Consider the following 25,240-nt stretch of genomic DNA (forward strand, 5'->3'; position numbering starts at 1 on the left):
GCCCGCCCGCCGCCCCGTCCGCAGGGCCTCGCTGTGGAGCTCCTGCGTGGTGCTGCCGCTGCTGGCGCTGACCTGGATGTCGGCCGTGCTCGCTGTCACCGACCGCCGATCCGCCCTCTTCCAGATCCTCTTTGCCGTCTTTGACTCACTGGAGGGCTTCGTCATCGTGATGGTGCACTGCATCCTGCGGAGAGAGGTGGGCCGACGGGCGGGCAGTCAGCCTTTTCCAGGCGCCACCTCCCCACGTGCTGCAGCGGGAAGGTTCTGGGAGGAGGCCCGCTAGTGGGGAGGGGCTGCTTCCTTGGCCCAGACTCTTCCGCAAGGCTGGACTTGGGCCCAGCACGCGGCCACGGCTGCCAGGAATGGTCACTCATTAAGGTGACAGCTTCTTCTAGAAGACGCCCTGGTGCCCCGCGCTGGCTCAGACCAAGGTAGCGGGTGGGCTCTGTCCTCCCGGGGCCCAGGAGCATGGGAGCCGCCGGAGGTGGGAACAGCTCTTGTGGCACCTGAGACTCCCGTTCTGGCGTTTTCTGGGCTTCTCCAGGAGGTTCAAGAGAAGGTTTTTACCAAACCATCCCGACTGCTCCCTGACCGGTAGCAATGGCTCGGGATGGGCCCCTATCTGAGGCGGGTGGGAATGTGAAAAACCACGCCTCTGGACGTCAGCGCGTGGGAGCCCGCTTCAGGGTCGTGGGGAGAGCAGCGGGGAGCACAGGGCAGCCGAGGGGCATGAGGCCGGAGCGTCCCCGGATGCCAAGGGAGAGTCTGGAGTGGACGACTGGGCATCTGTCTGCTGAGGCAGCGCTGCCCACCCAGCCTCCCCTGCCTGGAACTTCCTGTCCAGGGGGTGGACACCAGGGCCCTGGCCTGGGGGCCTGCACAGCTGAAGATGGGGATGCCACGCTGGGAACAGCTGAGTGTCCCCCCAGCTCACACCTGGGGGAGACGGGCCACCCCTCTCCAGGGGCTCCCATTGCAGGAAAGACAGGAGGAGTGAAGACCTGACGTTTCTCATGTGGAAACGGCGTTTCCACCACCTGCAAATGTCCAGCCGGTCCCGAGCGGCCACTCTCAAGTCCTGAGGGCCTGAGGAGAGTCTCCCCGGGAAAGCCGCGGATCCGCCAGCACTGGAGCCACGGAGACAGCCCAGGAGGAGGCGACCTCACAGACCCACGTTGACGCCCTCGTGCCCCCGGCCCCCGACCTCCTCGCATTAGGGAGTCTCAGGACAGCCCCCCAAAGCAGCTACTGCCTGCTCCCCTTGGACAGACGGGGCGGGAGGGGGGCTGACCCAGGCTCGTGGTTCTCAGCTGCCTCGCTTCTGTGAAGCAAGGCCCACAGCTGGGACGAAAGGACACCCCGAGAACGGAAAGAGAGCCTGTAGGAATTACAAGAGCAGGAATGGAAGTGCTCAGTAGACGGGGCAGGCAGGGGCCGTGTCCCTGCAAGGAGGGAAGGTGGAAAACGGAAAGTGATGAGAAGGTGGGGTCGGGTGAAGGAGCCCCGAGCGAGAACAGGAGGTGCAGAGGGAGGGCTTGCCGGGTGCCAGCACGGACGCGGGGGTGTCTGGAGCACCGGGCCGCTCCATCGGGAAACGAGAAGGTGGGGTCGGGATAAAGACCCCAAGCACGCCCGCGGGGGCTGGGCCAGAGGACACGCGGGCCAGACTTCTCTGTCTGCCCTCTGTGAGCTCTAGGGTCCTGTGTGCAGGGGCCACGCTCAGGGGCCCTGCCGCCTGGGCCAGCTCGGCCATGCCAGGGAAGATGGGCCAGGAGGGGCAGACAGAGGCCGGCCCCGGGGGCATGGAGCGTTCCAGCAAGTGGACAAGCAGGGTCCTCGTCTGCGCCAGCAGAGCCTGGATGTCCTGAGGGGGGCAGAGTGGGGACGCTAGGCATCGGGGAACCCCAACTGCTGTTCAGGCCAGCGTAGGACGTGCTCTCACGTCTGCCGTCCCCTGGGTGCAGGCCCACCCCTGCTGGGCGCGTGGCAGGGCTTAGCAGGTGTTTGTCAGCCGGGTCAGCAAGTGCGAGGATGGGAGGAAGGCACACCTGTGGTGGGTTTGCTCTGAGTGTCCGGAGCTCTGAGGCCGGCAAGACCCTGGCCCTGCCTCTGACCAAGTCCCTCACAGCAGCACAGGCTCAGTGGCCGGGGTGAGTGGGACCAAGTCCGGGGGTCCATGGTGGGTCTACTGGGAGCCCTCCTCTCAGCTCTCCCCACCTTCACTCAGGACGCCTCCTCCAGGAAGCCCTCTGTGCTCAGCCCACCCCACCCTCCGTGCTTGAGCAGGCTGCCCCTTCGTTTACTCCCTTTGCTTCCCTCGGTGACCTCTGAAGCATCCGCTCCCTGAGGACGGGCACTTTGCTCACTGCTGCCCCCAGTGCCCGGCGCCCTCCATGGCAGGTGGAGGTGCTGCCCGTGGCTCTTGCCCGCATTGACCGGCAGCGTCCCTGGATACACGGGCCTCCTCCTCCTCCTCTGGCAGCTCCTTTCTGTTGACCAGCTCTGGGCTGGCTGCTTGCGCGGCCCCTCGCTTGGAGCCTCCCTTACCATCCCCTCTGAAAAGTCCGAGGCCGTAATTGTTCATTTCCCTTTGGTGGAGCACGCTGGTCTCAGGGATAAGGGAGTGGGGGCCTGACCCCAGCTTGCCCCGGACATTCAGGGATGTGCAGGTCACGGTGACTCAGGACAGGTCTGGACACCAGGTGACCCACTTAGGCCAACAGTGGGCTCTTAACGGCAGATTCCGGCTAGGAGGGCCTGCAGCGTATTATCAGGGGCCCAGAGCTCCATGGTTTTGAGTTTTCACCCAAAACGGGCATAGAGAGGGTGTCAAAGGTCAGAGGAGAGGCTGGGCCCCAAGGCTGGCTGCTGGCAAGGCTGCCCCGAGCCGCTGTCCCTTTTCCAGCTCGCTGATGAGCCTGTGCTCTTGGGAGCACCCCCTCCCACACTGCAGGCCCTTCCCCACGGCACGTGGGCCCGTGTGCGTCCGGGGGGCAGGGCTGCCCCTCACTGAAATGCTGCCCTGGTGGGACTCAGCCTCCCCTTCCTGCCGTCGCGGTCGCGGGGGGCGGGCTGCCCATTGACCGCCTCTGCTCTGCTCCACAGGTCCAGGACGCTGTGAAGTGCCGCGTGGTGGATCGCCAGGAGGAGGGCAACGGGGACTCGGGGGGCTCCTTCCAGAATGGCCACGCCCAGCTCATGGTAGGGCTCGGGGCCGGGACGCAGACTGCCCCTGCTTGGCACCCCCACTGGGCGTCTCCACCAGGCCCCAGCAGCCCAATTAGGAGGACCTCCAAGCCCAGTTTAAGGTTGGGGAAACGGAGGCTCGCCGAGGTGAAGTCCCCAGTCCAGGGTTTGAGGATGGGCAGGGTCCAGGTGACGAGGGATCTGGGCGGGGCTGGCGTCCACCCAAGCTTACCCCCTGGTACCAGCTGTGCCCTTTGGCCAGACACCACTCTCTGGGTGTCCGGCCCTCATCTCGGCTCCTGCCCCACTCTGTACGTCTTCCAGACTTCTCATTGCGCTCCACCCGGGACGGGCCCTAGCCTGTCCACTCACTCCCCACCCCACCATGGCCTCGTCCTCAACCAGATCCTCTAAGGACCTGACTCCCTGGTCTTCTGGCATTACACACACTGTCCAGCCCCAGGCACTGCACACCCTTGTCTGTTCCTGCTGCCCACTTTGTAGGTGTCACCTCCTCCAGGCAGCCCTCCCTGACCCCCATCAGGCCACCTGTTCAGACGTTGGTAACGTGCTGGGGGAATTCCCTGTGCTGTCATTGATGCCTGCGGCCCGCTGGGTGCCCCCTGACAGGTGGGAGGTGCTCCTTCGGTCTTTAGGTTGCTGGCCACCTCATGACAGTTGTGAGGGTCACAGGCAGGGCCTTGGCAGAAGCCGGCAGCCAGGCTCAGGGAGGCGTTTTCAAGGGTGAGGCGGGGGCCCACGGTGGGAGGAAGCCAGGTTCTGGACCTCCTGACACTTCTCCTGGCCTGATCCCTGACCTCTGGGCAAAGATCTTGTGATCTTCCCGACAACCTGACGTCTGCGTTTGCCAGGAAGGAACTTCCAGGCTTGACTGAGGGCCCCACCATCCCCTGAGGCCCCACAGTCCCTGGAGAAGGCCACCTTCCAGCCTGGGGTGGCCCGAGCTGGGTTCCCCAACCGGCCGAGCTCCCTGAGGGCGGGGCCGAGGTCACCCACTTCCGCCTCCCCCAGCTCCTAGCCTGGGACGGGGCAGGTGCCGCAGCAGGCACTACAGCCACTGCTCCAGGGGTAGCTGGTCCCACCCTGGCACTGGACACTTGCGTCCCAACCCCACTCTGCCTCTGCTGGGCCAGCTGGTCTCCATTTCCTCGTCCCCAGGTCTGTGGTGAGGACCAAAGGGGTGATGTGGGACAGGCCCCCCCTCCTGGCACATCAGTGGGTGGTGGTGGCCTGGGCAGCAGGGCCTCTGGCGTGGGGCCCTCTGTGTGCCCCGTCCCATTGGAGGGACTCGAGGCCAAGGGCATGAGTGAGCTCTGCCTAATCCACGAATGCACTGGAGGGAGCGCGTGCTCACACGTGCGTGCACGTTCACACGCCCACAGCTGTGCACACGCGGCGCACGGGGCTTCGCTGTGGGTGAACACGTCAGCCCGTGGGCACCCTCGGCCCTCAGGAGCGTGCGCGCGCGCGCCCACACACGGCATCATACGCGCCGCTCCGAGGCGTGGCTGCAGCTCCAGGGCGGCCCTTGCCCGCAGCCCACAGGCAGCGCGGTGTGCGGGGCAGCAGCCCAGCCCTGCCCACTCGCCTTCGGACTCACTCTGCCCCGTCTCTGCCTTGCAGACCGACTTCGAGAAGGATGTGGATCTGGCCTGTAGATCAGGTGAGCGCCTGACAGGTGAGAGCGACAGGTGGCCCTTCCCCGGGCCCCCTGCCTTTTCTTTTCTCCGTGCGTCTGTCTGCTTGTCTGTCCTCATCCCACCCCCGCCAACCACCTCCATGCCTCCCATCCCCCAGCCGCTCCCCTGAGGCTGCCGGCAGGTCTGTGGGGGCAGGAGCAGAAGACTGTCCTGGGGCTCAGGCCTGGCAGGTGCGCGGCACGTCCAGTGGTGGTGGAGCCCTTAGCGCTGGAAGGAACCACCTGGGGCCTCCCCCGCCCCAGCCCTGGCCCTCTCCTCTCCCTCAGCACGCCCCAGCCCTCAGCCCACCAGCCTCCTTGTAGGGACAGTGAGGCTGGGCCAGCTCTGTGAGTCCCGGAGCTGCCCTGCCCCCTGCCCCGCCTCCCCCACCCTGCCTGCCCTCCCTCAAGGGCCCATGTTCTGTGTTGCCTCCTTTTCTTCACTGTTACTCCAGCCATGGAAGAGGGTTTGGTCGAGCTTTCAGATTGGGGGCCGTTAGTGGAAGCAGGAGGAGAGCAGTGAGAAGGACCCGCTGCTGAGCCCCAGGCTAGCCATGAGCTTCTTGGAAGAAAGTGCAAAAAGGGAATCAACCGCCTAATAGCAGGAAGCTGGCAGTCGTCGTTTCTTATGAGTCAGGCGTTTGCGGCAGAGGAAGGCCGTGTCTGGGGCTGCGGACGACTAGCTGGTTTTGGCGTTTGCGGCAGTGGAACGCCGTGTCTGGGGCTGCGGACGACTAGCTGGTTTTGGCGTTTGCGGCAGTGGAACGCCGTGTCTGGGGCTGCGGACGACTAGCTGGTTTTGGCGTTTGCGGCAGTGGAACGCCGTGTCTGGGGCTGCGGACGACTAGCTGGTTTTGGCGTTTGCGGCAGAGGAAGGCCGTGTCTGGGGCTGCGGACGACTAGCTGGTTTTGGCGTTTGCGGCAGAGGAAGGCCGTGTCTGGGGCTGCGGACGACTAGCTGGTTTTGGCGTTTGCGGCAGTGGAAGGCCGTGTCTGGGGCTGTGGACGACTAGCTGGTTTTGGCGTTTGCGGCAGTGGAAGGCCGTGTCTGGGGCTGTGGACGACTAGCTGGTTTGGGTTCCTCTGCTCTGTCAGATATTTGTGGAGCATCTTTCCTAGAGATAGCCGTGGGGAGGGGCTTACAGCCCTGGGTGGGGAGTGTCTGCTGCTGCCAGGTGGACCCCAGGAAGCCTTCGTTGAGGAGGTGACCTCTGGCTTGGGCTGGACAGGAGGTGGACAGAGCATCCTTCCTGCCCCATCTTAGTCTTGTGTGCTCCAGCCAACCTCCCTGAGAGGAGAGGTGACCCCAAGACTTAGGGGCCTTTGGGGGCTTGGGCACAGCCCTTTGTAGTACCGGCCTCTCTGAGCCTCCAGTTCCTCCGTCATTAGTAACATGGCCCAGCCTGGCCCTTGGGCTCGAGAGGAGTGAGCGGCCTGCAGCTGTGGGTGGGTGGTGCTGGGTGGAGAGAAGGCAGGGACCGGCACGGGGCAGCTGGGGGCCCCGGCGAGCGCACAGGAGGCCTCCTGCAGCTGGATCTGAGCAGGGAAGGCCCACGGGGCTCGACACTGGCTCCGACTTAGACAGCCGGCAGGAAGGGACACACAAGGGAGAGGCAGCGAGGGAGGGAGCCTTTTCTGACCCTGACCCTGACCCTGATGCGAGGGGTGGGAAGCAGGTTTGGCAGGGAAGATGGTAGGTTCGTTGGGCCACGGGGACTGGGGGCAGAGCAGGACTGCAGACCTGGGTGCTGGTGTTGGCATCCGGAGGGTGGAGAAGAGAAGGGGCCCGAGACCTCTGGCCATCGGGGAGGCGGAGGAGGAGGACCAGGGCGGGCAAGTGACCAGCGGCCTGGGCAGCTCGGAGGGTGTGTGCTGAGGAGGTGGGCCGCGGGGAGCAGCTGGTGAGCTCTGGAGGCCGGGCGAGGGTGTGACGTGGGGGCCTGTCCACCCAGCAGTGCCAGCGTGAGAGGGTTTCCAGAGGATCAGCCCCGAGTGGGCTGTGGACTGCAGCTCTGGGCCCTCTGTGGGCCAGTGCAGGCTGCACTGACTGGCAGGGGCGAGCCGGGCGGTTGGCAAGCCTGAGCCCAGGTCGGAGGTCCAGGCAGCCTGGTCCCCACTGCTGAACAGAAGAGAGGCTGGCCCCTGGGAACGGCTGTCCCGCCCACAGTGAGGGGCTGGGTCCCCACACTTCCAGGTGGCTCGGGCCGCCTCTCACTTGCCCTTCCCAGCTACTGCGGGTGGAGGTCATCTGTCCTCTTGTGGATTGTGGAGAGGACAGAGAGGCGCCCCTGCGTCCCAGCCTTGTTTGAAAGGACAGAGAAGCTGCAGCAGCACCGAGCACAGGGCGGGTGCCCAGAGCTGCCAGCAGGTCAGACCCAGCGGGACCCGGAGCCCCTCCGCCTCCGGCCGCCCTGACCCCCCTCGCCTGTCCCTACAGTGCTGAACAAAGACATTGCAGCCTGCCGCACCGCCACCATCACGGGCACGCTCAAGCGACCATCTGTGCCCGAGGAAGAGAAGCTGAAGCTAGCCCACGCCAAGGCGCCCCCCAACTTCAACAGCCTGCCGGCCAACGTGTCCAAGCTGCACCTGCACGGCTCGCCCCGCTGCCCGGGCGGCCCGCTGCCCGACTTCCCCAACCACTCGCTGACCCTCAAGAAGGACAGGGTGCCCAAGTCGTCCTTTGTCGGCGATGGGGACATCTTCAAGAAGCTGGACTCGGAGCTGAGCCGAGCCCAGGAGAAGGCCCTGGACACGAGCTACGTGATCCTGCCCACGGCGACAGCCGTGCTGCGGCCCAAGCCCCAGGAGGAGCCCAAGTACAGCATCCACATCGATCAGATGCCCCAGACGCGCCTCATCCACCTCAACATGGCGCCCGACGCCGGCCTCCCCGCCCGCAGCCCGCCCTCCCGCCAGCCCCCCGAGGCGCCCCCCACCCAGCCCCCCCCGCCCCCGCCCCCGCCGCCCCCGCCCCCTCAGCAGCCCCTGCCCCCGCCCCCCGCCCTGGAGTCAGCGCCCCCCAGCCTGGGGGAGGCTGGGGACCCCGCTGCCCACCCGGGGCCCAGCACGGGGGCCGGGACGAAGAATGAGAACGTCTCCACCTTGTCCGCGAGCTCCCTGGAGGTAAGGGCAGCCTTGGGGGCTAGTGGACAAGGGACAGGTGCGTTGTGGGCACTGCGGGTTTGGGCGGTGGCTCCACAGGTGGGGCTGGCAGCCACCCTCAAGGAGCCCAGGCCTGGGAAGCCCGGGGGCCGGCATCACCCCTGTTGGAATGAGTCCTGTTGGCAGGAAGGGAACCTGAGGCCTGTGTAGGGGAGGACTTGCCTCCCCCTCCCCTCCCCCTCCCCCTCCCCCTCCCCCTCCCCCTCCCCCTCCCCCTCCCCCTCCCCCTCCCCCTCCCCCTCCCCCTCCCCTTCCCCTCCCCTTCCCCATCCCTTCCCCATCCCTTCCCTTCCCCTTCCCCTTCCCCTTCCCCTGCGGGCGAGTGGCAGGGCTCTGCCTGGAGGGGGCAGCATCTACCTGTTCTCCAGCCACGCTCCCCGCACCGCCGGGCCTGCTGGGCCACCGTGACTGGGAGCTTGCGCCTGTGCTGAAATGGCCACTTGTCAGGTGGTCGCCCTCGGTGGTGGTCTCACCCATCACTTAAGGGCTCGAGAGCTTTCGGCCTGGACACTGAGCTACACTTGAAGCGGCTTGAGTCTAGTTCCTTCCATGGCTGGGCACTCAGCGGCAGCAAGGCTCCCTTAGACCAACCTAAAACCTGCAGTTGACCCCCGAGCCCTGCTTAGCCTGTAGGACAGGGGCTCGGAGACGGCGGGGTGGGGAGCAGCCAGGCCCAGCACCCTCGGGGAGCCCCACCCTCCCCAGGCTGGGCTCCCACCTCCTGGCTCATGGCCTCTGGTGAATGCAGCCCCGGGTACCAGTTCTGTGGCCGGCTAGCAGTGCCACGGCCCTCTGTCCAGGTCTCCTTGTGCCTGGGAGCGTGTCCTGGGCCGCCTGAGCTGGACACCCTTGCCCAGCCCTGGCACTGGCCTCAGGGTGGCACAGAAGGTGAATGAGGGTTCGCCCACAGGGTGCCCCTGCCTTCTGGGTCCTTGGGCTTCTGTTTCCTTACGTCCAGTGGCCCTTCTTTCTATCCACCCTCTTCCTCCAGGGCCCCCGGCTGGGCTCCCGGTGTCTCCGGGCAGGGCTGGCCTACAGGGGGCTTGGGCACTGAGACCGATAGCTTCAGTGTAGTCAGAGGTGTGTCTGCCAGGACCAAGGGTGGGCGGGGGTGAGGGGGCCCTGGCCTCCCTCATCCTCAGGCAGGAGCTTGTGGGCTGGGGGATTTGGGGAACTGCTTGCGAGCGTGCACGAACCCTTCTCCCCACAGCGGCGGAAATCGCGCTATGCGGAACTGGACTTCGAGGTGGGTCCTGGTGTGCCCTGTCCGGATTACCTGGGCCCAGGCCTTCCAACAGGCAGGGAGGGGCTGGGGAGGAGGACCCTGCCCTGATGGGGAGGCCAGTCCCCAGGAGCCTACGCTGGGCGGGGGCGGGGCAGGGCAGCCTCTCTCCTGGCTCAGGACCGCCGCCCCTCCTCCCCCTGCAGAAAATCATGCACACCCGGAAGCGGCACCAGGACATGTTCCAGGACCTGAACCGGAAGTTGCAGCACGCCGCGGAGAAGGACAAGGATGCGCCGCTGGGCCCGGACAGCAAGGTCTGGAGGGCGGGGCTGAGGGTGGGGAGGGGTGGGGGGCAGGGTCTCAGGGGCGGAGCCTGGGCGGGGCTGTGGGACAGCCCTTAGGTAAGCTCTTCTCTCCTTCCTCCGGCCCTACTTCGTTCATTCATTTGTTCCTTCACTCAACCCTTCCCAAGGACTGGCCTGACCCAGCCCATGCTAGACCCTAGAGGGACAGGGCAGGTGGATGGGTCTGTCCCAGGGGCCATCTAGAAGCTGGGTTGTGGCTGGGCTGGGGGAGCCTGGGTAAGCTGGACTCAGAGCCAAGCGAGGGGTGCTGGGTGGGAGGCGGCCTCCAGCTGCCCTTCCCTGCAGGCCAGCCCGACTCACCCAACGGCAGGGGTCGCGACCCTCGCGCGGTCCAGGAAAGGCTCTGCGCCTGCGCTCACCCGTCCGTGCCGGGGTCTCCTTGCCGCCCGCACCTACCTGTCTGGTCCCTTCCTCACTATTCGCCTTCTTTTCTCCACTCCCCATCTGTTCTGCTCTGTGTCTCTACGTCGGGGCCCTCACCCCCTCCGCTGCCCACCGGCCAGCAGCCAGAAAAGCAGCAGACGCCCAACAAGCGGCCCTGGGAGAGTCTCCGAAAAGCGCACGGGCCCCCCGCCTGGGTGAAGAAAGAGCTGGAGCCGCTGGCGCCGTCGCCGCTAGAGCTGCGGAGCGTGGAGTGGGAGAAGTCAGGCGCCACCATCCCGCTGGTGGGCCAGGACATCATTGACCTCCAGACCGAGGTCTGAGCGGGCGGGCGGCGGCCACGCACCGGGCCACGGAGGAGGGATGCTGCTCTGCCCGCTCCTGCCACAGGACGGGCACAGACACGCTCACGGGCGGCGGGCAAGACCCGCGCCCCGGCCTCAGGGCGCTCGGACGGCGGCCAGGCAGAGGCCCGCAGTGCTGGGACCAGAGCCAGACGGGACAGGAGGCGGCGGCTCCGGTGGGCACAGGGCTCCAGAGGCCCAAAGGTGCCTCAGACTCTGCCCTCCTCCGGCCCAGCCCCGGCGGGCGGGCAGGCCGCCGTGGACAATGGCCAGGCCGGGTGCGGCCAGCATCCCTGGGGTGCCCACCTGAGCTGCTGCAGCAGAGGACCAGCCTGCTTGGCCTGGCCAGCCTGGCACCGTTTTTTAGACCCCCCCACCCCTCGGGAAGCAGCCAGCCCCCCCGCACCCTTCCAGGGCCCAGGGGCCCCTCCCCAGACCCAGGCGGAGAGCACAGCCCTCCCACCTACACCACCCCAGGGGCAGGACCAGAAGCCCACTCCGGGAAGAAGCAGGGGTGGGGAATCTATTTTTTCTCTCCTTTTCTTTTCTTCAATAAAAAGAATTAAAAACCCACGTCCTCACTGTGTGGCCCTCCTCTGTCCAGCACGCAAGCCAGCACCCTGGCGGGCTGGGGGAGGTCTTTGCTGACCTCGGTCCCTGGGTCCGGGGGGGCTGGGGAGGCCTAGTGGGCACTGCGCCCCCGCCTGCGGTCAGGCCCATTTCTGAGCCTGAGCTCTGAAATGCTCGCCGAGAGTGCAAGTGCGGGATCCCACCTCTCCTCCGTGCTTCCAGCAGGGGGCAGCCGGAGCCGCCGCAGGGAGCTGGCTGGAGAACTTCCAGGCTTGGGGGTGGAGGGCGGCTATGCAGATCCCCTCCCCTCAGGCTGTGCACCCCGCCCCGAGAAGCCAGACAGAACCCCTGGGCTCCGAGAGGCAACAGACAGAGGCCGCCTGTCCAAAGAGGAGGTGTGCAGGTGGGCCATCTGGAGGCCCAGCACCCCGAGATTATGGGCCCCCAACCATGTGATCCAAGATGAAACCGATGGCAGGCCCAGCAGAAAGGCCGGGGGCACTGCCTAGCACGGGGTTCCCATGGCGGCCTTGCTCTCCCCATTCAGGGCTCAGCTTGAGGGAATCTCACCGGGCGTGGATGCGCCTGTGACCCACCCCCCATCCAGAGTCCTCACCAGCAGGTGACGATGGGATGGGGAGGGGCCCGCTGGGTGCTGCCTCCTGCGTGAGTGACCACAGTGCCCGCGGGTGATCACGAATGACCGAGGATGGAGAGAGACACTGGTGACCACGCGTGCCTGGGAGGGGCTGAGTGACCGTGACCACAAGTGGCCCTACATGAGTGGACAACAGCGAGGGAGGGAAGTGTGGCCACAGCAGCAGCAGCAGGAGGACGTGATGCTAAGCCCTCCGGTCACACGCGGCCAGCGCTCGGGAACCAGCGCTTCACGAGGGCACATGGTGTCTGAGTCCGATTCTCAACACTTCAAAAAGCCAAAATCGGTGAGATTTGGCAGCAAGACCTGACCCAAACTGAAGCTTGTATAGCTCATCTGAACCACTAAACGCACGCATGCACATTTTAGCGTGTTCCCCCCGGGGTGTTCGGTGAAATCTCACACGTGCGCTGTACTAGCTCTAAACCCAAGCCCATCTGGTCTGGGGGATTCAGATGAGGGCCGTGGCCTGCGCTGGCTTCCTCGTCCTCTGGCTGTTACAGAAGGAAGCCAGAGGGTACCTAGGAGCAGAGGGTCCAGGTGGACGATGTCCCGAGCCCCCAGCGACGCCCTCTGCTAAGGTAGCACAGAGCACCAGGCCAGGGTCTGCGAGGCTGGCTTCCTGCAGAGGGCTCGCCACCGTCCTTGCGGAGTGACCAGCGCAAGGTCTTGCCAGCTCCCTGACCTCCCTTGCCCTGTTCATGCTCAGCACCACGTGCAAAAGAAAAACGGAAAGAAAAACGAAAAAGACAAGAGGCACCCAAACCACACACTCCCTGCCTCCAAAAGGAGTGACTCTGGTGGTGTGAACCACTGGTGTCAGGGCTTTGGCGTGGGACCAGCCTCAGGATTTAGTGAGAGGCCAGGCTCAGGGGTCAGTATGTGACCAGGGTCAGGGCTCACCGTGGAACAAAGGTCAGGCTCAGCATGTGACCAGGGTCAGGGCTCAGGGTGTGACCAGGTCAGAATCATTCTGTGACCAGACTCCAATCTCCCCTCCATCCTAGGTCCTCTTTGCAAGAAGACTGTGTCTTTCTGAGATAGGCCACACACTTTGTTCTGCCTGGGCCCCACGTTCACAGCGGTTCAATGCTCTGTGACAGCCTGGCATGGTGACCAGTCACAGAAGTTGCTCTCTGCTCTCTTGCTCTCACTGCAAGAAGCCTGCCAGGGATGTTCCCACAAGACTTGCCAAAACCCTCGGGCCCTGCCTCGGGTCCTCCATCACCTTCTGGTGGTGAGCCCTGTGCTGGGCAGCATTTCGGGCCAGAGACAGTGAGGTGCTCAGTGCTGGGGCAGGGACCACTGCAGGTTGAGGTTTGCCTCTGTATTCATCCAGCTGTTCAGACTGCTGGGCTCCCGACGCAGGACAAGGGCATTGGTCCTGATGGATGTGCAGATGAGAAGGCTGAAACTCATGGCGGCGAGGGGATGCTGCCAGTGCTTCACGTGTAGTGAGGGTGGGACTGCGTCTGAACCCAGCTCTCCTGGTTCTAATTCCTGGATCCTCCCCTCAATGGGTAGACTACCCAAGGGCAGCCACGCCACCTGTCACTGGTGAAGCTGAGAACACGTCCTCTGCTACCCTTCATCTGCCATCAGCAGCACCACCATGCCCAAGGGGGGGGGGCTAAGTGTGGTGTGGTTACCATGACGAGCAGGGACATGTGCAGCCCAGGGTGGTGGTAACAGTTCTGTGGATGGAGCTGCAGGTCTTGGTGGTCATGCTGGTTGTGGTGATGCTGCTGATGGTGGTAGTGGTGGTGATGGTGGTGGTGGTGGTCGTGGTGGTGAAGGTGGTGGTGATGGTGATGGTGGTGGTGGTGATGGTGGTGGTGGTGATGGTGGTGGTGATGGTAGTGGTGGTGGTGGTGGTGGTGGTGGTGGTGGTGGTGGTGATGGTGATGGTGGTGGTGGTGATGGTGGTGATGGTGGTGGTGGTGGTGGTAATGGTGGTGATGGTGGTGCTGGTGCTGGTGCTGGTGGTGCTGGTGGTGCTGGTGATGGTGGTGGTGCTGGTGGAGCTGCAGATGGAAGTAGTGATGGTGCTGAGTGATCTTGGTGCTGATTATGCCTAAGATGGCAGCCACCATGATCTATGTTGCTGATGGTGAGGCTTCTGGGATTGAAAATAGGATCTCACCAGGTCACCTTGTCCCCAACGCCCACAGACTGGGAGCATGTGGAGGGTGAATGGGTTGGTAGGTGGAAGGAGGGATGCATAAGGACAGTGACTAGAGCCTCTGAGTCACCTGGGGGTGGAGCCACCAGGAGTGGCAGCTGCCAGGTGCTGGCATTCCATCAGCACCCACACTCCTGAGACGGGAGGCAGCTCCTCACCTGGCTTCCACCTGCTCACTCCCTTTCGTGTCACCGACGCCAACAGTGCAGGAGCAGAGGGAGACCCAAGAAGTCCCCCCCCCTTCCCTGGGGCGGCCCTCCCTCCAGGCAGGTAGAGACATTTTCTGGCCAAACCTGGTCACCCGCCTCTCCGTGCCTACTTCCTGGCCCCAACGCAGTCACAAACACACTCTCTGTCGGGAAGTCCTTCCTGTGGTCTAAATTCATGCTGCAGTGGGAAAGCTTCATGTCCGCATTAGATGACATGCACTCAGTTCTCACCCTCCCCGCAGCCTGGCAACCAGTCCCTCAGTGCCGTCTGGGCTGCTCCGTGACCACCAGTAGGGCACCCCACAGCCTCTGCTGGCTCCTCTAGGTCTCATTCAAGAGGAAAGACGGAACCCCCAAGGCTTCCCACAGCAAATCCACGTGCGCTTCATGCTCCAGGACTTGTTCCAGAATCTTCCACTAGCTGGGAGTGTCCTTCCCAGCCCTGCTCCATCCGTCCCCAGCTCACCGTGACCTCCTGAAACCAGGCCCTGTGTGGGAGAATGTAGGGCTGGGAGAGCTGCCACCTCCCTGCACCTTCGCTGTGTGACACCCCAAGGTGACAAGGCAGCTGGGGTCACACTGAAGAAGCCTGGAAAGTGCCACATCTCGGCCATCTGCCGCCCTGGGAGGCGACCAGGCCGCTCTTTCTGATAAACGTAAAATTGGAGGCCTGAGCTGCCTGCCATCCTTCCCAGGCCCCAACAAGTGTCCTGGCTCAAGGCATTATCCTCTCACTCCCAGGCCCTGGGCATCAAGGCCCTGCCTGGAGCTGCCCCCGGACCTCAGAGTGCACCAGTCAGGGAAGTGAGGGTTCAGCTCTGCCACCTGCTGTCTGCGGCCGGGGAGGTCTCTCACGCCCCGCAGAGCGGGAATTCCGCAGCCCCCTCCCTGCAGACCCATAGGAGATGGTAGGGGTGAGTCTGGCCCCTGCAGGACGTCCTCCGATGCGTCCTCGCTTGCTGCTCCCCTGCCCACTGGGGCGTCCGTTCCCCTGGCCGGGTCTGCTCAGAGAGGCCCGGTCTCCCCCGCAGCGGTGTGGGGAGCAGGGCTGAGCTGCTGAGACCCCTCTGGGCCCGCAGTCTGACTCCATGCGTCTCCGCGCGTGGGTAGCAGCAGCTCCCGAGTTATTTTGTCAGGCCCTAAAAATAACCCGGAGAGGAGGGGTGTCTCTGAACACTCTTGACTGTGCCAGTCGCTGCCCCACTCGGAGCGGAAGCACCTCCAAATAAGGCCTCAGCAGAGTCGGAAGCGAGCCCCCAGCTGGCACTTCTCACGTCAGCTCCCAGCTGTGCAGCTCCAGAAACTTCCTCCCAGGGATGCCAGCCCCGGGGCTCTCCCAGAAGGCGGTCAGGCCTGGGGCGGGGTGCGGCCCAGGGGTCCTGGAAGTCGGGCTCAGGCTGGATGCCCAGAGGCTGCCTGGGCTGGGCACCACTGCTTGATGAAAAAGCACTGGCTCCCGGAATTTAAAACACAGAACCTACATTGACTGGTCTGGAAACCTGCCTTTACACTGTGGAATCTTAGCACCATCAAGTTCAGACCCCTCACCCCAGCTCAGGGGACAGGAGGGCTCCTCTCCTGCCCCCTCCCCACACCCACAGCCCCAGCCGCCCTCCCAGTCAGCAGACACCCCGACTAGGGATGGGGACAGCCCGCCACGGGGGAGTGGGGCCCAGCCGGCCCAGGAAGGCGGAGGAGGTGTTGCTCAGAATGCTTTCCGGGAGCCATGTGGACCCCGCCCCAACAGGAGTCAGCCTGAGGCAGAAGACAGCGCCCCGACAGCTCCCTCCTCCTCCGGCAGTTCCCTCCTCCCTCCGCCACTGCGAGTTCCTTGGGTGGCAGATGGTGGGTGGTGGTGGCCTCAGGGGCCCCGTCCCCTCGCAGTTGTCCTCATCTGCCATCCCCACGCCTTACCTCCTGTGTCCTTCTAGATCCTTTCCAGGCTAAGGGTCCCCCAACCCATAGAGGGGAAGCAGCTGACAGACTCTACCCCAGTCTCTCCTAAAGGCAGCCTCTGCGCCGGAGGGGGGTGGGGGGGCAGGGGTCCCGGACAGGAAAGAGGAGGGACGGAGAGGTGCTGGGGTGCCGATTCTTCGGAGGAGAGGAAGGGGAGGCCGGCTGGTGGTGGGATCCTGAGAGCCGGTGGGGGCAGCCAGGACAGGGACGTGAGCCACCAAGGCTTCCTGGAGGACGGGACAGGCTGAGCCCGCAGCGCGGTGGGGCGGGAGCTGGACACCCAGGTGGGCCGCCTGAACACAGGCTTGGGGCCCGCTGGTGGGTGCAAGCACTTGGGAGGACAGAAAGTCCACTCTTGGACCCCGGCCCTGGGGAATGAGGAGCCTTCTGGGGCCCATCCCAGGTCACCACCTAGTGGCTAAGAGGGAGGTGTGGCCCGGGTCACACGCTGGGTCCAGGACTGCTGCTCGGCCAGTCCCAGAAACCCTGAGTCCCGTCCCCACGCCGGCCCTCGCCAGCCCCCAGCAGTCTCCGCCCTCGGCTGCCAGATGCTCTCCTGGCCCAGTCTTGCTGGAGTTTCCCGTCCTTGCCCCTCCCTGGTCCTGAGTCTCTCCAGAGTCCCGCGTCTTGCATCAGGCTTTGGCCTGGGCGTCCGGTCCCCCTTAGGACAGGGGCCAACCCAAACCCCAGCAGGCACCCGGGATCCACTCTCCCGACAGCTGCGGGGGCCTGAGAGGACCTGGGGGAGCAGCCCCCGGAGCCTGCTGGGGAGGGTCCCCAGACCACCTTTACTTGCCTCCAGGCGTGCGCCAGAGGAGGGGGACAGCAGAGTGAGGCAGGACAGGCAGAGGCCGGCGTCCAGGCCTCCAGGGCATGGGCTGCTCCGGACATTCGAAGCCAAGGCAGCCTCAGTCCAGGCAAATTGCTCCGCTGGTCTCACTGGCCCATCGACGCGGTGCCTGCTGTGCGCCAGGCCTGCAGGGGCGGTGACGGTGGGTGCAGGGCTCCTGGCAGAGGCTCCTGGAGCGGGTGGACCTCAGCGAGGACCAGAGCCATCACAGGACCGTCTGTTGGGACTGAGGGGTGGTGGCAGCGGGGCACATGCTGCTCCTATCATCCGCCTTCACAGAAGACTGGCCTGCAGGTAGTGGAGTGACAACACTGTGCTGGCCATCTGGGCACAACTGAACGTGCCTTTCGCCTGCACCCAAGCCTGGCCCTGATGCGGGTCTCAGGCCGGAGGGCAACAGCATCTTCTCTTCACTCCACCTGCCCACCCCGCACCCCTCCCCGCACCCCTCCCCGCACCCCTCCCCGCACCCCTCCCCGTGCCCGGACGCCCTCCACTCCGCCTGTCTGCCCTTTACACCAGGGATTTGCCTCTCTTGACTCTCCCTCTCTCCCTCCCTCTGTCCCCCTCTCTCTCTCCCTCCCTCTCTCTCCCTCCCTCTCTCTCCCTCTCTTTCTCTCTCCCCCTCCCTCTCTCTCTCTCCCCCTCCCTCCCTCTCTCTCCCCTCACTCTCTCTTTCTCCCTCCCCACCCTCCCCTCCCTCCCCTCCCTCTCCCTCCCCCTCCCCCTCCTCCTCCCTCTCCCTCCCCTCCCCCTCCCCCTCTCTCTTCTCCGTCTCCCTTAACTAGTCCTGCTCATCAGCATTTAATTGCAGAACTATTCAGTCTTTCTGGTTCTTCCTGAGTCACTTTTAGTAAGGCAGGTATTTTCAGAAATTCATCTATTTCAACTAAGTTTTCAAATGTATTCGAATTAAATTGCCCATAATATTCCCGTTGCTTTTTGATTCTGACGTGTCTGTAGCTGGGTCCCCTTTGTCACCCCTCGTTGTCTGAATCGCACCTTCGCCCTCTCTTTTCTTTTGTTCTTGTTTTTCAGTTATAAAGCACGAACTCTGGGCTTGGTGTTTCACTTATTTTTTTATAATCACGGGCCTCTTTGGGCTTGTGTCCCATCTACTTTAGTGCTCTATATTGGCCCTGCTCTCACTCTACCTTTTTTTTAAAAAAATCCTCTTTCTTGATTTTTTTGAAGTGATTACATTTTTAAAATATTTAGTTTGAATCCACTTTTTTATTGGTCAGTAAACTGTACAGATTCTTTCTATTCCCTTTCAGCTTACCTTTGAAATTTAACCAGTTATATAACTTAACAAGGACTAAAATTTATCAATATATTACCCCCTTTCATACAATACAAGGACCTCAGAACATTTAAATAATTTTCTTGGGGCTTACATGGTAACGTTTTCTATGATTTTCGTCCTGTATTTTTTTTTTTTTTTTACTGCCATCAGTTAGACACTATTATCATCTTTGTAAAACAATAAGCAACATTTGGTTATATTTACTTATGTGTGTAAGTTTCTTTGCTCACCATTTAACCGGGTTCTGCACCCAGTTCCGATTTGTGGGTGTGTAGGGGGGTGTTTCCCCACACCACCAACAAGCTATGCTCCAGACAGCAGCTGGGTGTCCTGATTCAACTCAGTTCTGACCATCTATCTGGGATAGCACCAGCTCCCACAGGTTAAGGGCCCAGGCCCACAAGGCTGCCCCCTCAACCCACACTGCAGGCGCCCATCTCAAGTCCAGGGCATCACCTGTGCTTCTGACCACCGGCTGCAGATTGAGCGTTGCCACGCCCCCACCTCGGGTTTGATTAATGCGCTAGAGCGGCTCTCAGGACTCAGAGAGACATTTCACTTGCTGGATCACTGGTTTGTGCTAAAAGGGAAAGGCTCAGGAACAGCCAGCTGGAAGGTGCAGAGGAAAAGCACGGGAAAAGGGCCTGGAGCTCTCAAGGTCTCTCTCAACACCTGCTCTTCCCAAATCTCCACGTGTTCACCAGCGTGGAAGCTCTCCAAATCCCATCCTTTGGGGTTTGTGTGGAGGCTTCATTACAGAGACACGACTGATTAACTCTCTGGCCTTTGGCAGAAGATTCACCCTCCAGTCCCTCTCCCTTCCCGAGGTGGGGGTGGGATTGAAAGTTCCAGCCCTCTGATACCAAGGTTAGTTCTCCTGGCAACCAGCCCCATCCTCTGGTGGTCCAAAAGTCACCTCTTTAGCATACGAAAGACTCCTCTAAGCTGTCATCACTTAGTAATTTCCAAGGGTTTGGGGAACTCTGTGCCAGGAAAAGGAGGAAGACCAAATATATGTTTCTTACTATAAATCACCGTATCACAGCATGTCATCTTATTGATACATCTCATGCCTCCTTCCTTCTTCCTGAAGTGCATTTTTCTGAGTCCTTCAGTCTGTTGATGGTAAACGCTCTCTTCTTTCCGCAAGTAGAGGATTGGAGTCTGGCGCGTTATCACCGTTGGCCCACGCGTGTCCCATTCCGACTTATTTATGTGTTTATTTATTCTCTTTTATCCCCGTAATCCTCCCACCAACCTATAAGCAACTATCCTAATTTAGTTAATGTGCCTTTTTTGGTTTGTAAGTGCTCTTGGGGAAAAAAAAGAAGTGTTTTCTGAAAGTTTTTTATTCTGAAATAATCTTAGCTTACAGAAGAGTTGCAGAGATAGGACTTCCCTGGTGGTGCAGTGGTTTAGAATCTGCCTGCCAATGCAGGGGACACAGGTTTGAGCCCTGGTCCGGGAAGATCCCACATGCTGTGGAACAACAAAACCCATGCGCCACAACTACTGAGCCCAAGCGCCACAACTACTAAAGCCCACGTGCCTAGAGCCCGTGCTCCGCAACAAGAGAAGCCACCACGATGAGAAGCCCACGCACCACAACGAAGAGTAGCCCCCACTCGCCGCAACTAGAGAAAGCCCGCACGCAGCAACAAAGACCCAATGCAGCAAAATAAATTAATTAATTAATATTAAAAAATATTCTTCTTTAACAACAAAAAAAGAAGAGTTGCAGAGATAGTATAGAGAGTTTCCTTACACCCTTTGCAAGCTTCGTCTAATGTGAGCATCTCCTATAACCACAGTACAATGACCAAGGGGATATATTTTAAATTTATCTAAATTATATATCTCATTCTGTTTTTTACTTTTTTTCCACTAAGCACTTCTTTTCTTAAAGATCCATCTGGGTTGCTATGTGTGCATCTGATCTGTTATTTCTTTTTCTTTTTTTTTCTTGACATAGTTTCTTTTAATAAAAAATCCTGCCAAACGTGTAGCACAGATTCCATGGAGCTGTACATAACGGCATCCTCTGTGCATAATAACTAATGCTGATGTAGATCCTTGAATTTTACATTTTTTTATTCAGCTTCGTTGAGGTACAATGTATATATAAGAAGTTTCACCCATTTTAAGGATCTGATGAGTTTTGACAACGTATAACTCTCGCAGCCATTAGGACTGGGGTGGGGCCTAGAGGGAGTCACTCATAACCTTCACACAAGTGGGGCCCGGAAGCGTCAGTTTTCTCATTGTTGAGTTTGAGTTCCTCGTATATTTTGGGCAACACTCTTCATCAGATATATGTTTTGCCGGTATTTTCTCCCAGTCCCTGGCTGGTCTCGTCAATCTTCCGGCAGTATATTTGCAGAGCAGGATTTTTTAATTTTAAAAACAACTCTAACATCATTTTTTTCTTTCATGGATTGCGCTTCTCGTGTTCTTCCTAAAAACTCATTGTCACGTCCAAGGTCATCCAGATTTTCTCTATGTAAACTTCTAGAAGTTTTATAGTTTTGTATTTTACATTTAGCTCCAAGATCCACTTGAGTTCATTTTTGTGAATGGCTGTGTCTGGATTCTTTTCTTTCTTTTTTTTGCTATGGATGTCCAATTGTTCCAGCACAATTTATTGAAAAGACTATCATTTTTCTGTTGAACTGACTCTTCCCCTTTATCGAGTATCAGCTGAGTGTAATTGGGTGGGTCTGTTTCTGGGCCCTCTGTTCTGTTCTATTGACCCATGTGTGGATTCTTTCGCCAATACCACAGTCTTGGCATTTTACTCTCGTCTGTCTTCCATTTCTCTGTTCTAGGTTTCTGTTCGCGGCACTGCTTTTTAGATCATGGTTACAACAGTTGCTTTAAAGTCTTTGACAATTTCAACGTCCGTGTCATCTCTTAGTTGGTGTCTGTTGCACGCCTTTTCTCTTGCAGTTGAGATGTTCTTGGTTTTTCACATGCCTAGTAATTTTGGACTGCATCCTGGACATTGTAAATATTTGGTTGTGAGACTCCGGGTCTTGTTCAGATTCCATGAAGAATGTTGATTTGGGGGTTTGTTTTTGTGGGCAATCAGCTGCTGCTCCCACTTTCTGTGAGCTGTGGTCCCACTTTCAGGTCAGAGAGGTTTCCAGAGCTATTCAGATGTGTCTTATGTATGCATCACCCACTGGCAAGTCTGGGACCTGAGCAGTGGTCTACCCTTTAGATCAATTCTGAAAGGCTATGGTACGTTGTTTAGGGTCGGATGCAAACAGTGAGATCGGGGGAGCCCAAGGGTGCACATGCAACTTCGTGTGTTTGCTCCCCTGAACTCCACCCTCTGTGTGATTTCCCTATACTTTCTGGCTCTTAGGGGACCCACCCCCACCCCCATCCTGGCCTTCTGGTTAGAAAGTTGGGCTTTTAGCTTCCCGCCCTGCTGTGCACCTTCTGCGAGTGGTTCTTTCTCCCACACCAAGTGCCAAGACAATAGAAAGAGCAAAACAAAAACGCAATGGGCCCTCTCTCCCCACACTCGCTTTTAGGTGCCTGTACTGCCAGAGGCTCGGTCACAACCACGGCCTCATTGCAGATTTTCTGGGGCCTGGGGCAGAGAACAGAAAACAAACAAAAGCCTAAGACGTCCCCACCTCTTCCCCTGCCACGTAGGAACCCAATTTCCAGCTCTTTGGACCAGACCTCGAGGGTTTCTCTTGAAGCTCTTTCTGTCTACACCTGGTGAACGCATCCAGGTCTGGAAATACCAGAGGATAAAGCAGGACATTTATCACCAGTTCAGCGGTACTTGGAGCTCCACAATCCACATGCTGGTATTTACTTTGCAAAGTCCTCAGAGAGCTGCCCCACGCACGTGGTCCAGGAATTTCAGCTGCATTCACAGGACAGCAGTGTGGAGGGCGCTCATCCCCTCTTGCCCAGATCGGGGCTGGCTCTCGTCCATTATTTCTTACTGTCTCGGGCGGGGATCTACGTGGCACGCTTTCCCTGTGTTCCGTCTGTCCACTTCTCAAACGCTTCACCATCACCAGCATTGCTGTGCCGTATATCCTCACAACGAGCCCCTTTTGGACTTGGACAGGGATTGCTTTGTTTTGTAAACTCAGAAGTGGGATCCCTGGGTTATCAGATATGTGTGTTCTTAGTTTGGTCCAGGGGTCAGATTGCTCTCCACTTGCCCACACCAGTGTTTCTGAGAGGCAGCAATACATTAAAAAGTACAGTTACTGTACTTTATCCAAGATCTGGCTGTATTTTGGTGGGAGGCATCTTCAGAGCATCTAGTCTGTGCACCGCGGAGTTGGGAAACTTCCGTCCCCACCTGCTGAGCCCGAAGTGACCTCGGGAAGAGCTCAGCCCTTTCGCCTTCCTCATCCCCAGCCTCGGGAGCGCTCCGCACAGCCCGCCCCCCGTCTGGCTGAAGATGCGTCCGTTAGCGGCTCCTGAGGCCCCACGCTGCCCCGCTCCCTCCTCTCTCAGGCAGTGTCCCCGCTGGGCTGCTCTCCTCCATCCAGCCCTGACAAGCAGGAATTCCTCAGACGCTGGCCGGCCTGCTCCTCCTTGGGGCCCAGGTGCACTGGTGCTGCAGGCGCCCCTCCACAGCTCCCTCGCCAGGCCCACACCTGCTGCCCTCAGCTTCTCTGCCCGGCCAGGTGCACTGGTGCCCCCGCCCCTCCGCACCACCTTCACACGGAGCTTGGATGCCGCAGTGGGGCCGGCCGAGCACCCAAGGACCAGCGCTGTTAGGAGGAGCACTCTGGCCTCCATTGGGGAAGGGCTGTGGGGGGATTTTCTCCTGCCCAGCGCCCACACGGGCCCACATCCTCAGCAGACGCAGGTCCAGACCCCCCAGGCAGGCATCCTCAGCTGCCCTTCCAGCCGGCCTCCCACAATCCACCCTCCCCTCCCCTCAAGCAGCAAGACGGGCTCCCAGCTCAGCGCCTTCCAGCACCCCCTGTCCCTCAGTGTGGGCCTCCTCCAGGCCGGGGACAGCAGGCCCTTCCCACCGAGCTCCCTCCCTGCCCTGGCTGGATGTGGAAGTCTCTGGGGATGCCGGGGCCTCGACACGGTCCATTCCCCACAGCTGTCCGGGGCGCGTCTGTGCTTCTCCCCAAAAGGGCCTGTGGTGCCCCGTGCAGACACGAACCGCGTCCCGGGCACCGTCCTCACTCGTTCGTTGGATTCGCGTTCACTGAGGGATGACCTCGGGCCAGGAGCTTTCGGAGCAGCTGTAGAAGCCATTCCCAGACCAGCCTCGGGGAGCTCAGGGGCCATGGGGCACTGCTCGAGGGCCCGCCACCTGGGCCTGGGGCAGGAGGGAAGACCCCGAACTGGAAGTGGTGGAGCCTAGGTCGGGCAGCAGGACCACTCTGGAAAGGGCCGGGCACTGCCCACTGGGCACTGGGGAGGCAGGGAGAAGACCTCAGGCCAGAAGGCAGTGGAAGGCGGGCACCAGATCGCCGAGGGTCCCAGGGCCACGCTCCAGAGTCAGACAGGACCCTGAGGGCAGGACAGGCATGGGGTGGGACGTGCATTTGGAAATGCATGGGCGCAGGGCAGGAGGCTCGTGGCCCTGGACCGACGTGAAGCATGTGGGAAGCTTCTAGCAGTTGGGAGAAAGCATCCCTGGATCTGGAAAGGCCGGGGAGGGGCAGGGAATGGGTGCCAACGATGACCCCCAAGGCTCTGGGCCCAGTGCCCGCGGGTGGGTCCCTGGCTCGTGCGACCAAAGGAAACACCCAGCCGAGCTGCTGAGGACCCTGTGTCGCAAGGCCCTTTGGGCCCCAGGGCCAGTTAGTGTCTGGGTCTGGAGGGGAGGCCGCCAGGGCCTGGCTGAGGAAGGGGCAGCAGGAGGGCGCGGGGGAAGAGCCCAGGGAGGCCGGAGGGAATTTGTCACATTTAATACCGAACCAAAAAACACAACGCAACACGACGAAATCAACCGCAGCCATCAGCAGCCACGGACTCAGAAGATCAGCACATGCTGGGACGGTTCCACGATGTCTTCGAAGAAGCTCTTATAGAACTTACGGCTCACGGAGCCTGGGTCCTGCTCGAGCATCTCAAAGTCTGCAGTGGAGACCCAAGTGCCCAACTGCACGGCCACTCCCGCCGCAGCGCGGCCTGCTGTGGTGCCGAGGGCAGGCACGGATGGAGGGACGGGAAACCTCGGTCTGTGCAGACACTGCCCTTCCAGGGGGCTCCGTCTCAGGGGTCCATGGGGGAGTCCCGGCCTGTCCCCGGGCCCACGTGGGGTGTGTGTGTCGGGGGATGGTCACGGCCTGTCCCGGAAGCAGTTCTCAAGGACAAGATGCTGGCCTGCCCGCGGGAGAGGCTGAGGCTGGACACAAGCCAGCAGAGGCCCCCCAGCGTCAGACGAGAGGCCCTGTGTGGGGTCCCAGCCCGGCTCAGGGTGGCCCCGTGCTTACGTTTCTTGAGGGTCTTCACGTCACCCTTCTTCAGGCAGAAGCAGAGATCGGTGAAGCAGTCCTGCAGGATTCCCCCTGCGGGGAGGGAGGGTGGAGGTGTGGTGCCCCTGCAGGCGAGCCGGGCACGGACAGGAGGCTGGTGTTTGGCTGACGGGACTGCCCGCTGGAGTGGACCCCAGGGCCCAGAAGTGTGGCTGCCACGTAGGCGGGGTGATGGCCGGCACCTACCGATGAACTGCATGGCCGTGAGCTTCAGGCGCCTGTCGGGGCTGTCCAGGGGCACCAGCGCCTGCATGAGAAACTGCTGGTAGCTGCTGCAGTTGCTTTCCACCCGGGGGGGAGGAGAGATGGGGTCGGCATCGGGCGGGGGCCCACGTGCCCCCTGGCCCTGCCTGAGGCCCCGGGCCCGGCAAGCACCCCACTCGCAGCTGTGCTCGCGAGGGTGGAAGCGGTGCCCCGACGACAGTCTGCACTCCCCAAGCCCCGTGGGTATCCTGTTCCGATTCACAGGAAGATTCCAGAGAGGCTAGTGACGCCCTGGCCACGGAGACTTCCTTCCCAACCCCGACGGCCTCTCTCAAGGTCCAGGGGACGGGCGCCCAAGGAAAGAGTGCTGGCCCTTCACTCACCAGTCCCCAACAGCCACGGGCCCTGGACTCACGACCCCTTTAGAGAGTCCCTGCATCTCCGTGATGGGCAGAATT

At 61.2% G+C, this 25,240-nt stretch overlaps 1 protein-coding gene across 12 annotated transcripts in view; it reads left to right on the forward strand.

The window, feature by feature from the left end:
• The window catches only part of ADGRB1 (adhesion G protein-coupled receptor B1), an 82,290-nt gene extending 71,348 nt beyond the window's left edge, over positions 1-10,942 (forward strand). For 6 of the 12 annotated variants that reach the window (XM_060287484.1, XM_060287480.1, XM_060287490.1 and 3 more), the window contains 7 exons: positions 25-196; positions 3,106-3,201; positions 4,831-4,885; positions 7,323-8,011; positions 9,261-9,296; positions 9,479-9,589; positions 10,144-10,942. In XM_060287484.1, the coding sequence (XP_060143467.1) occupies positions 25-196; positions 3,106-3,201; positions 4,831-4,885; positions 7,323-8,011; positions 9,261-9,296; positions 9,479-9,589; positions 10,144-10,344 (1,360 nt within the window). In that variant the 3' untranslated portion in view covers positions 10,345-10,942. The remainder of the gene's footprint in view (positions 1-24; positions 197-3,105; positions 3,202-4,830; positions 4,886-7,322; positions 8,012-9,260; positions 9,297-9,478; positions 9,590-10,143) is intronic. The other 6 variants (XM_060287491.1, XM_060287485.1, XM_060287487.1 and 3 more) reach the window with 3 other exon arrangements.
• The last annotated feature ends 14,298 nt before the right edge of the window (positions 10,943-25,240 follow it).

Source organism: Globicephala melas, chromosome 17 (genome assembly GCF_963455315.2).
Source record: "Globicephala melas chromosome 17, mGloMel1.2, whole genome shotgun sequence".
NCBI lineage: Eukaryota > Metazoa > Chordata > Mammalia > Artiodactyla > Delphinidae > Globicephala > Globicephala melas.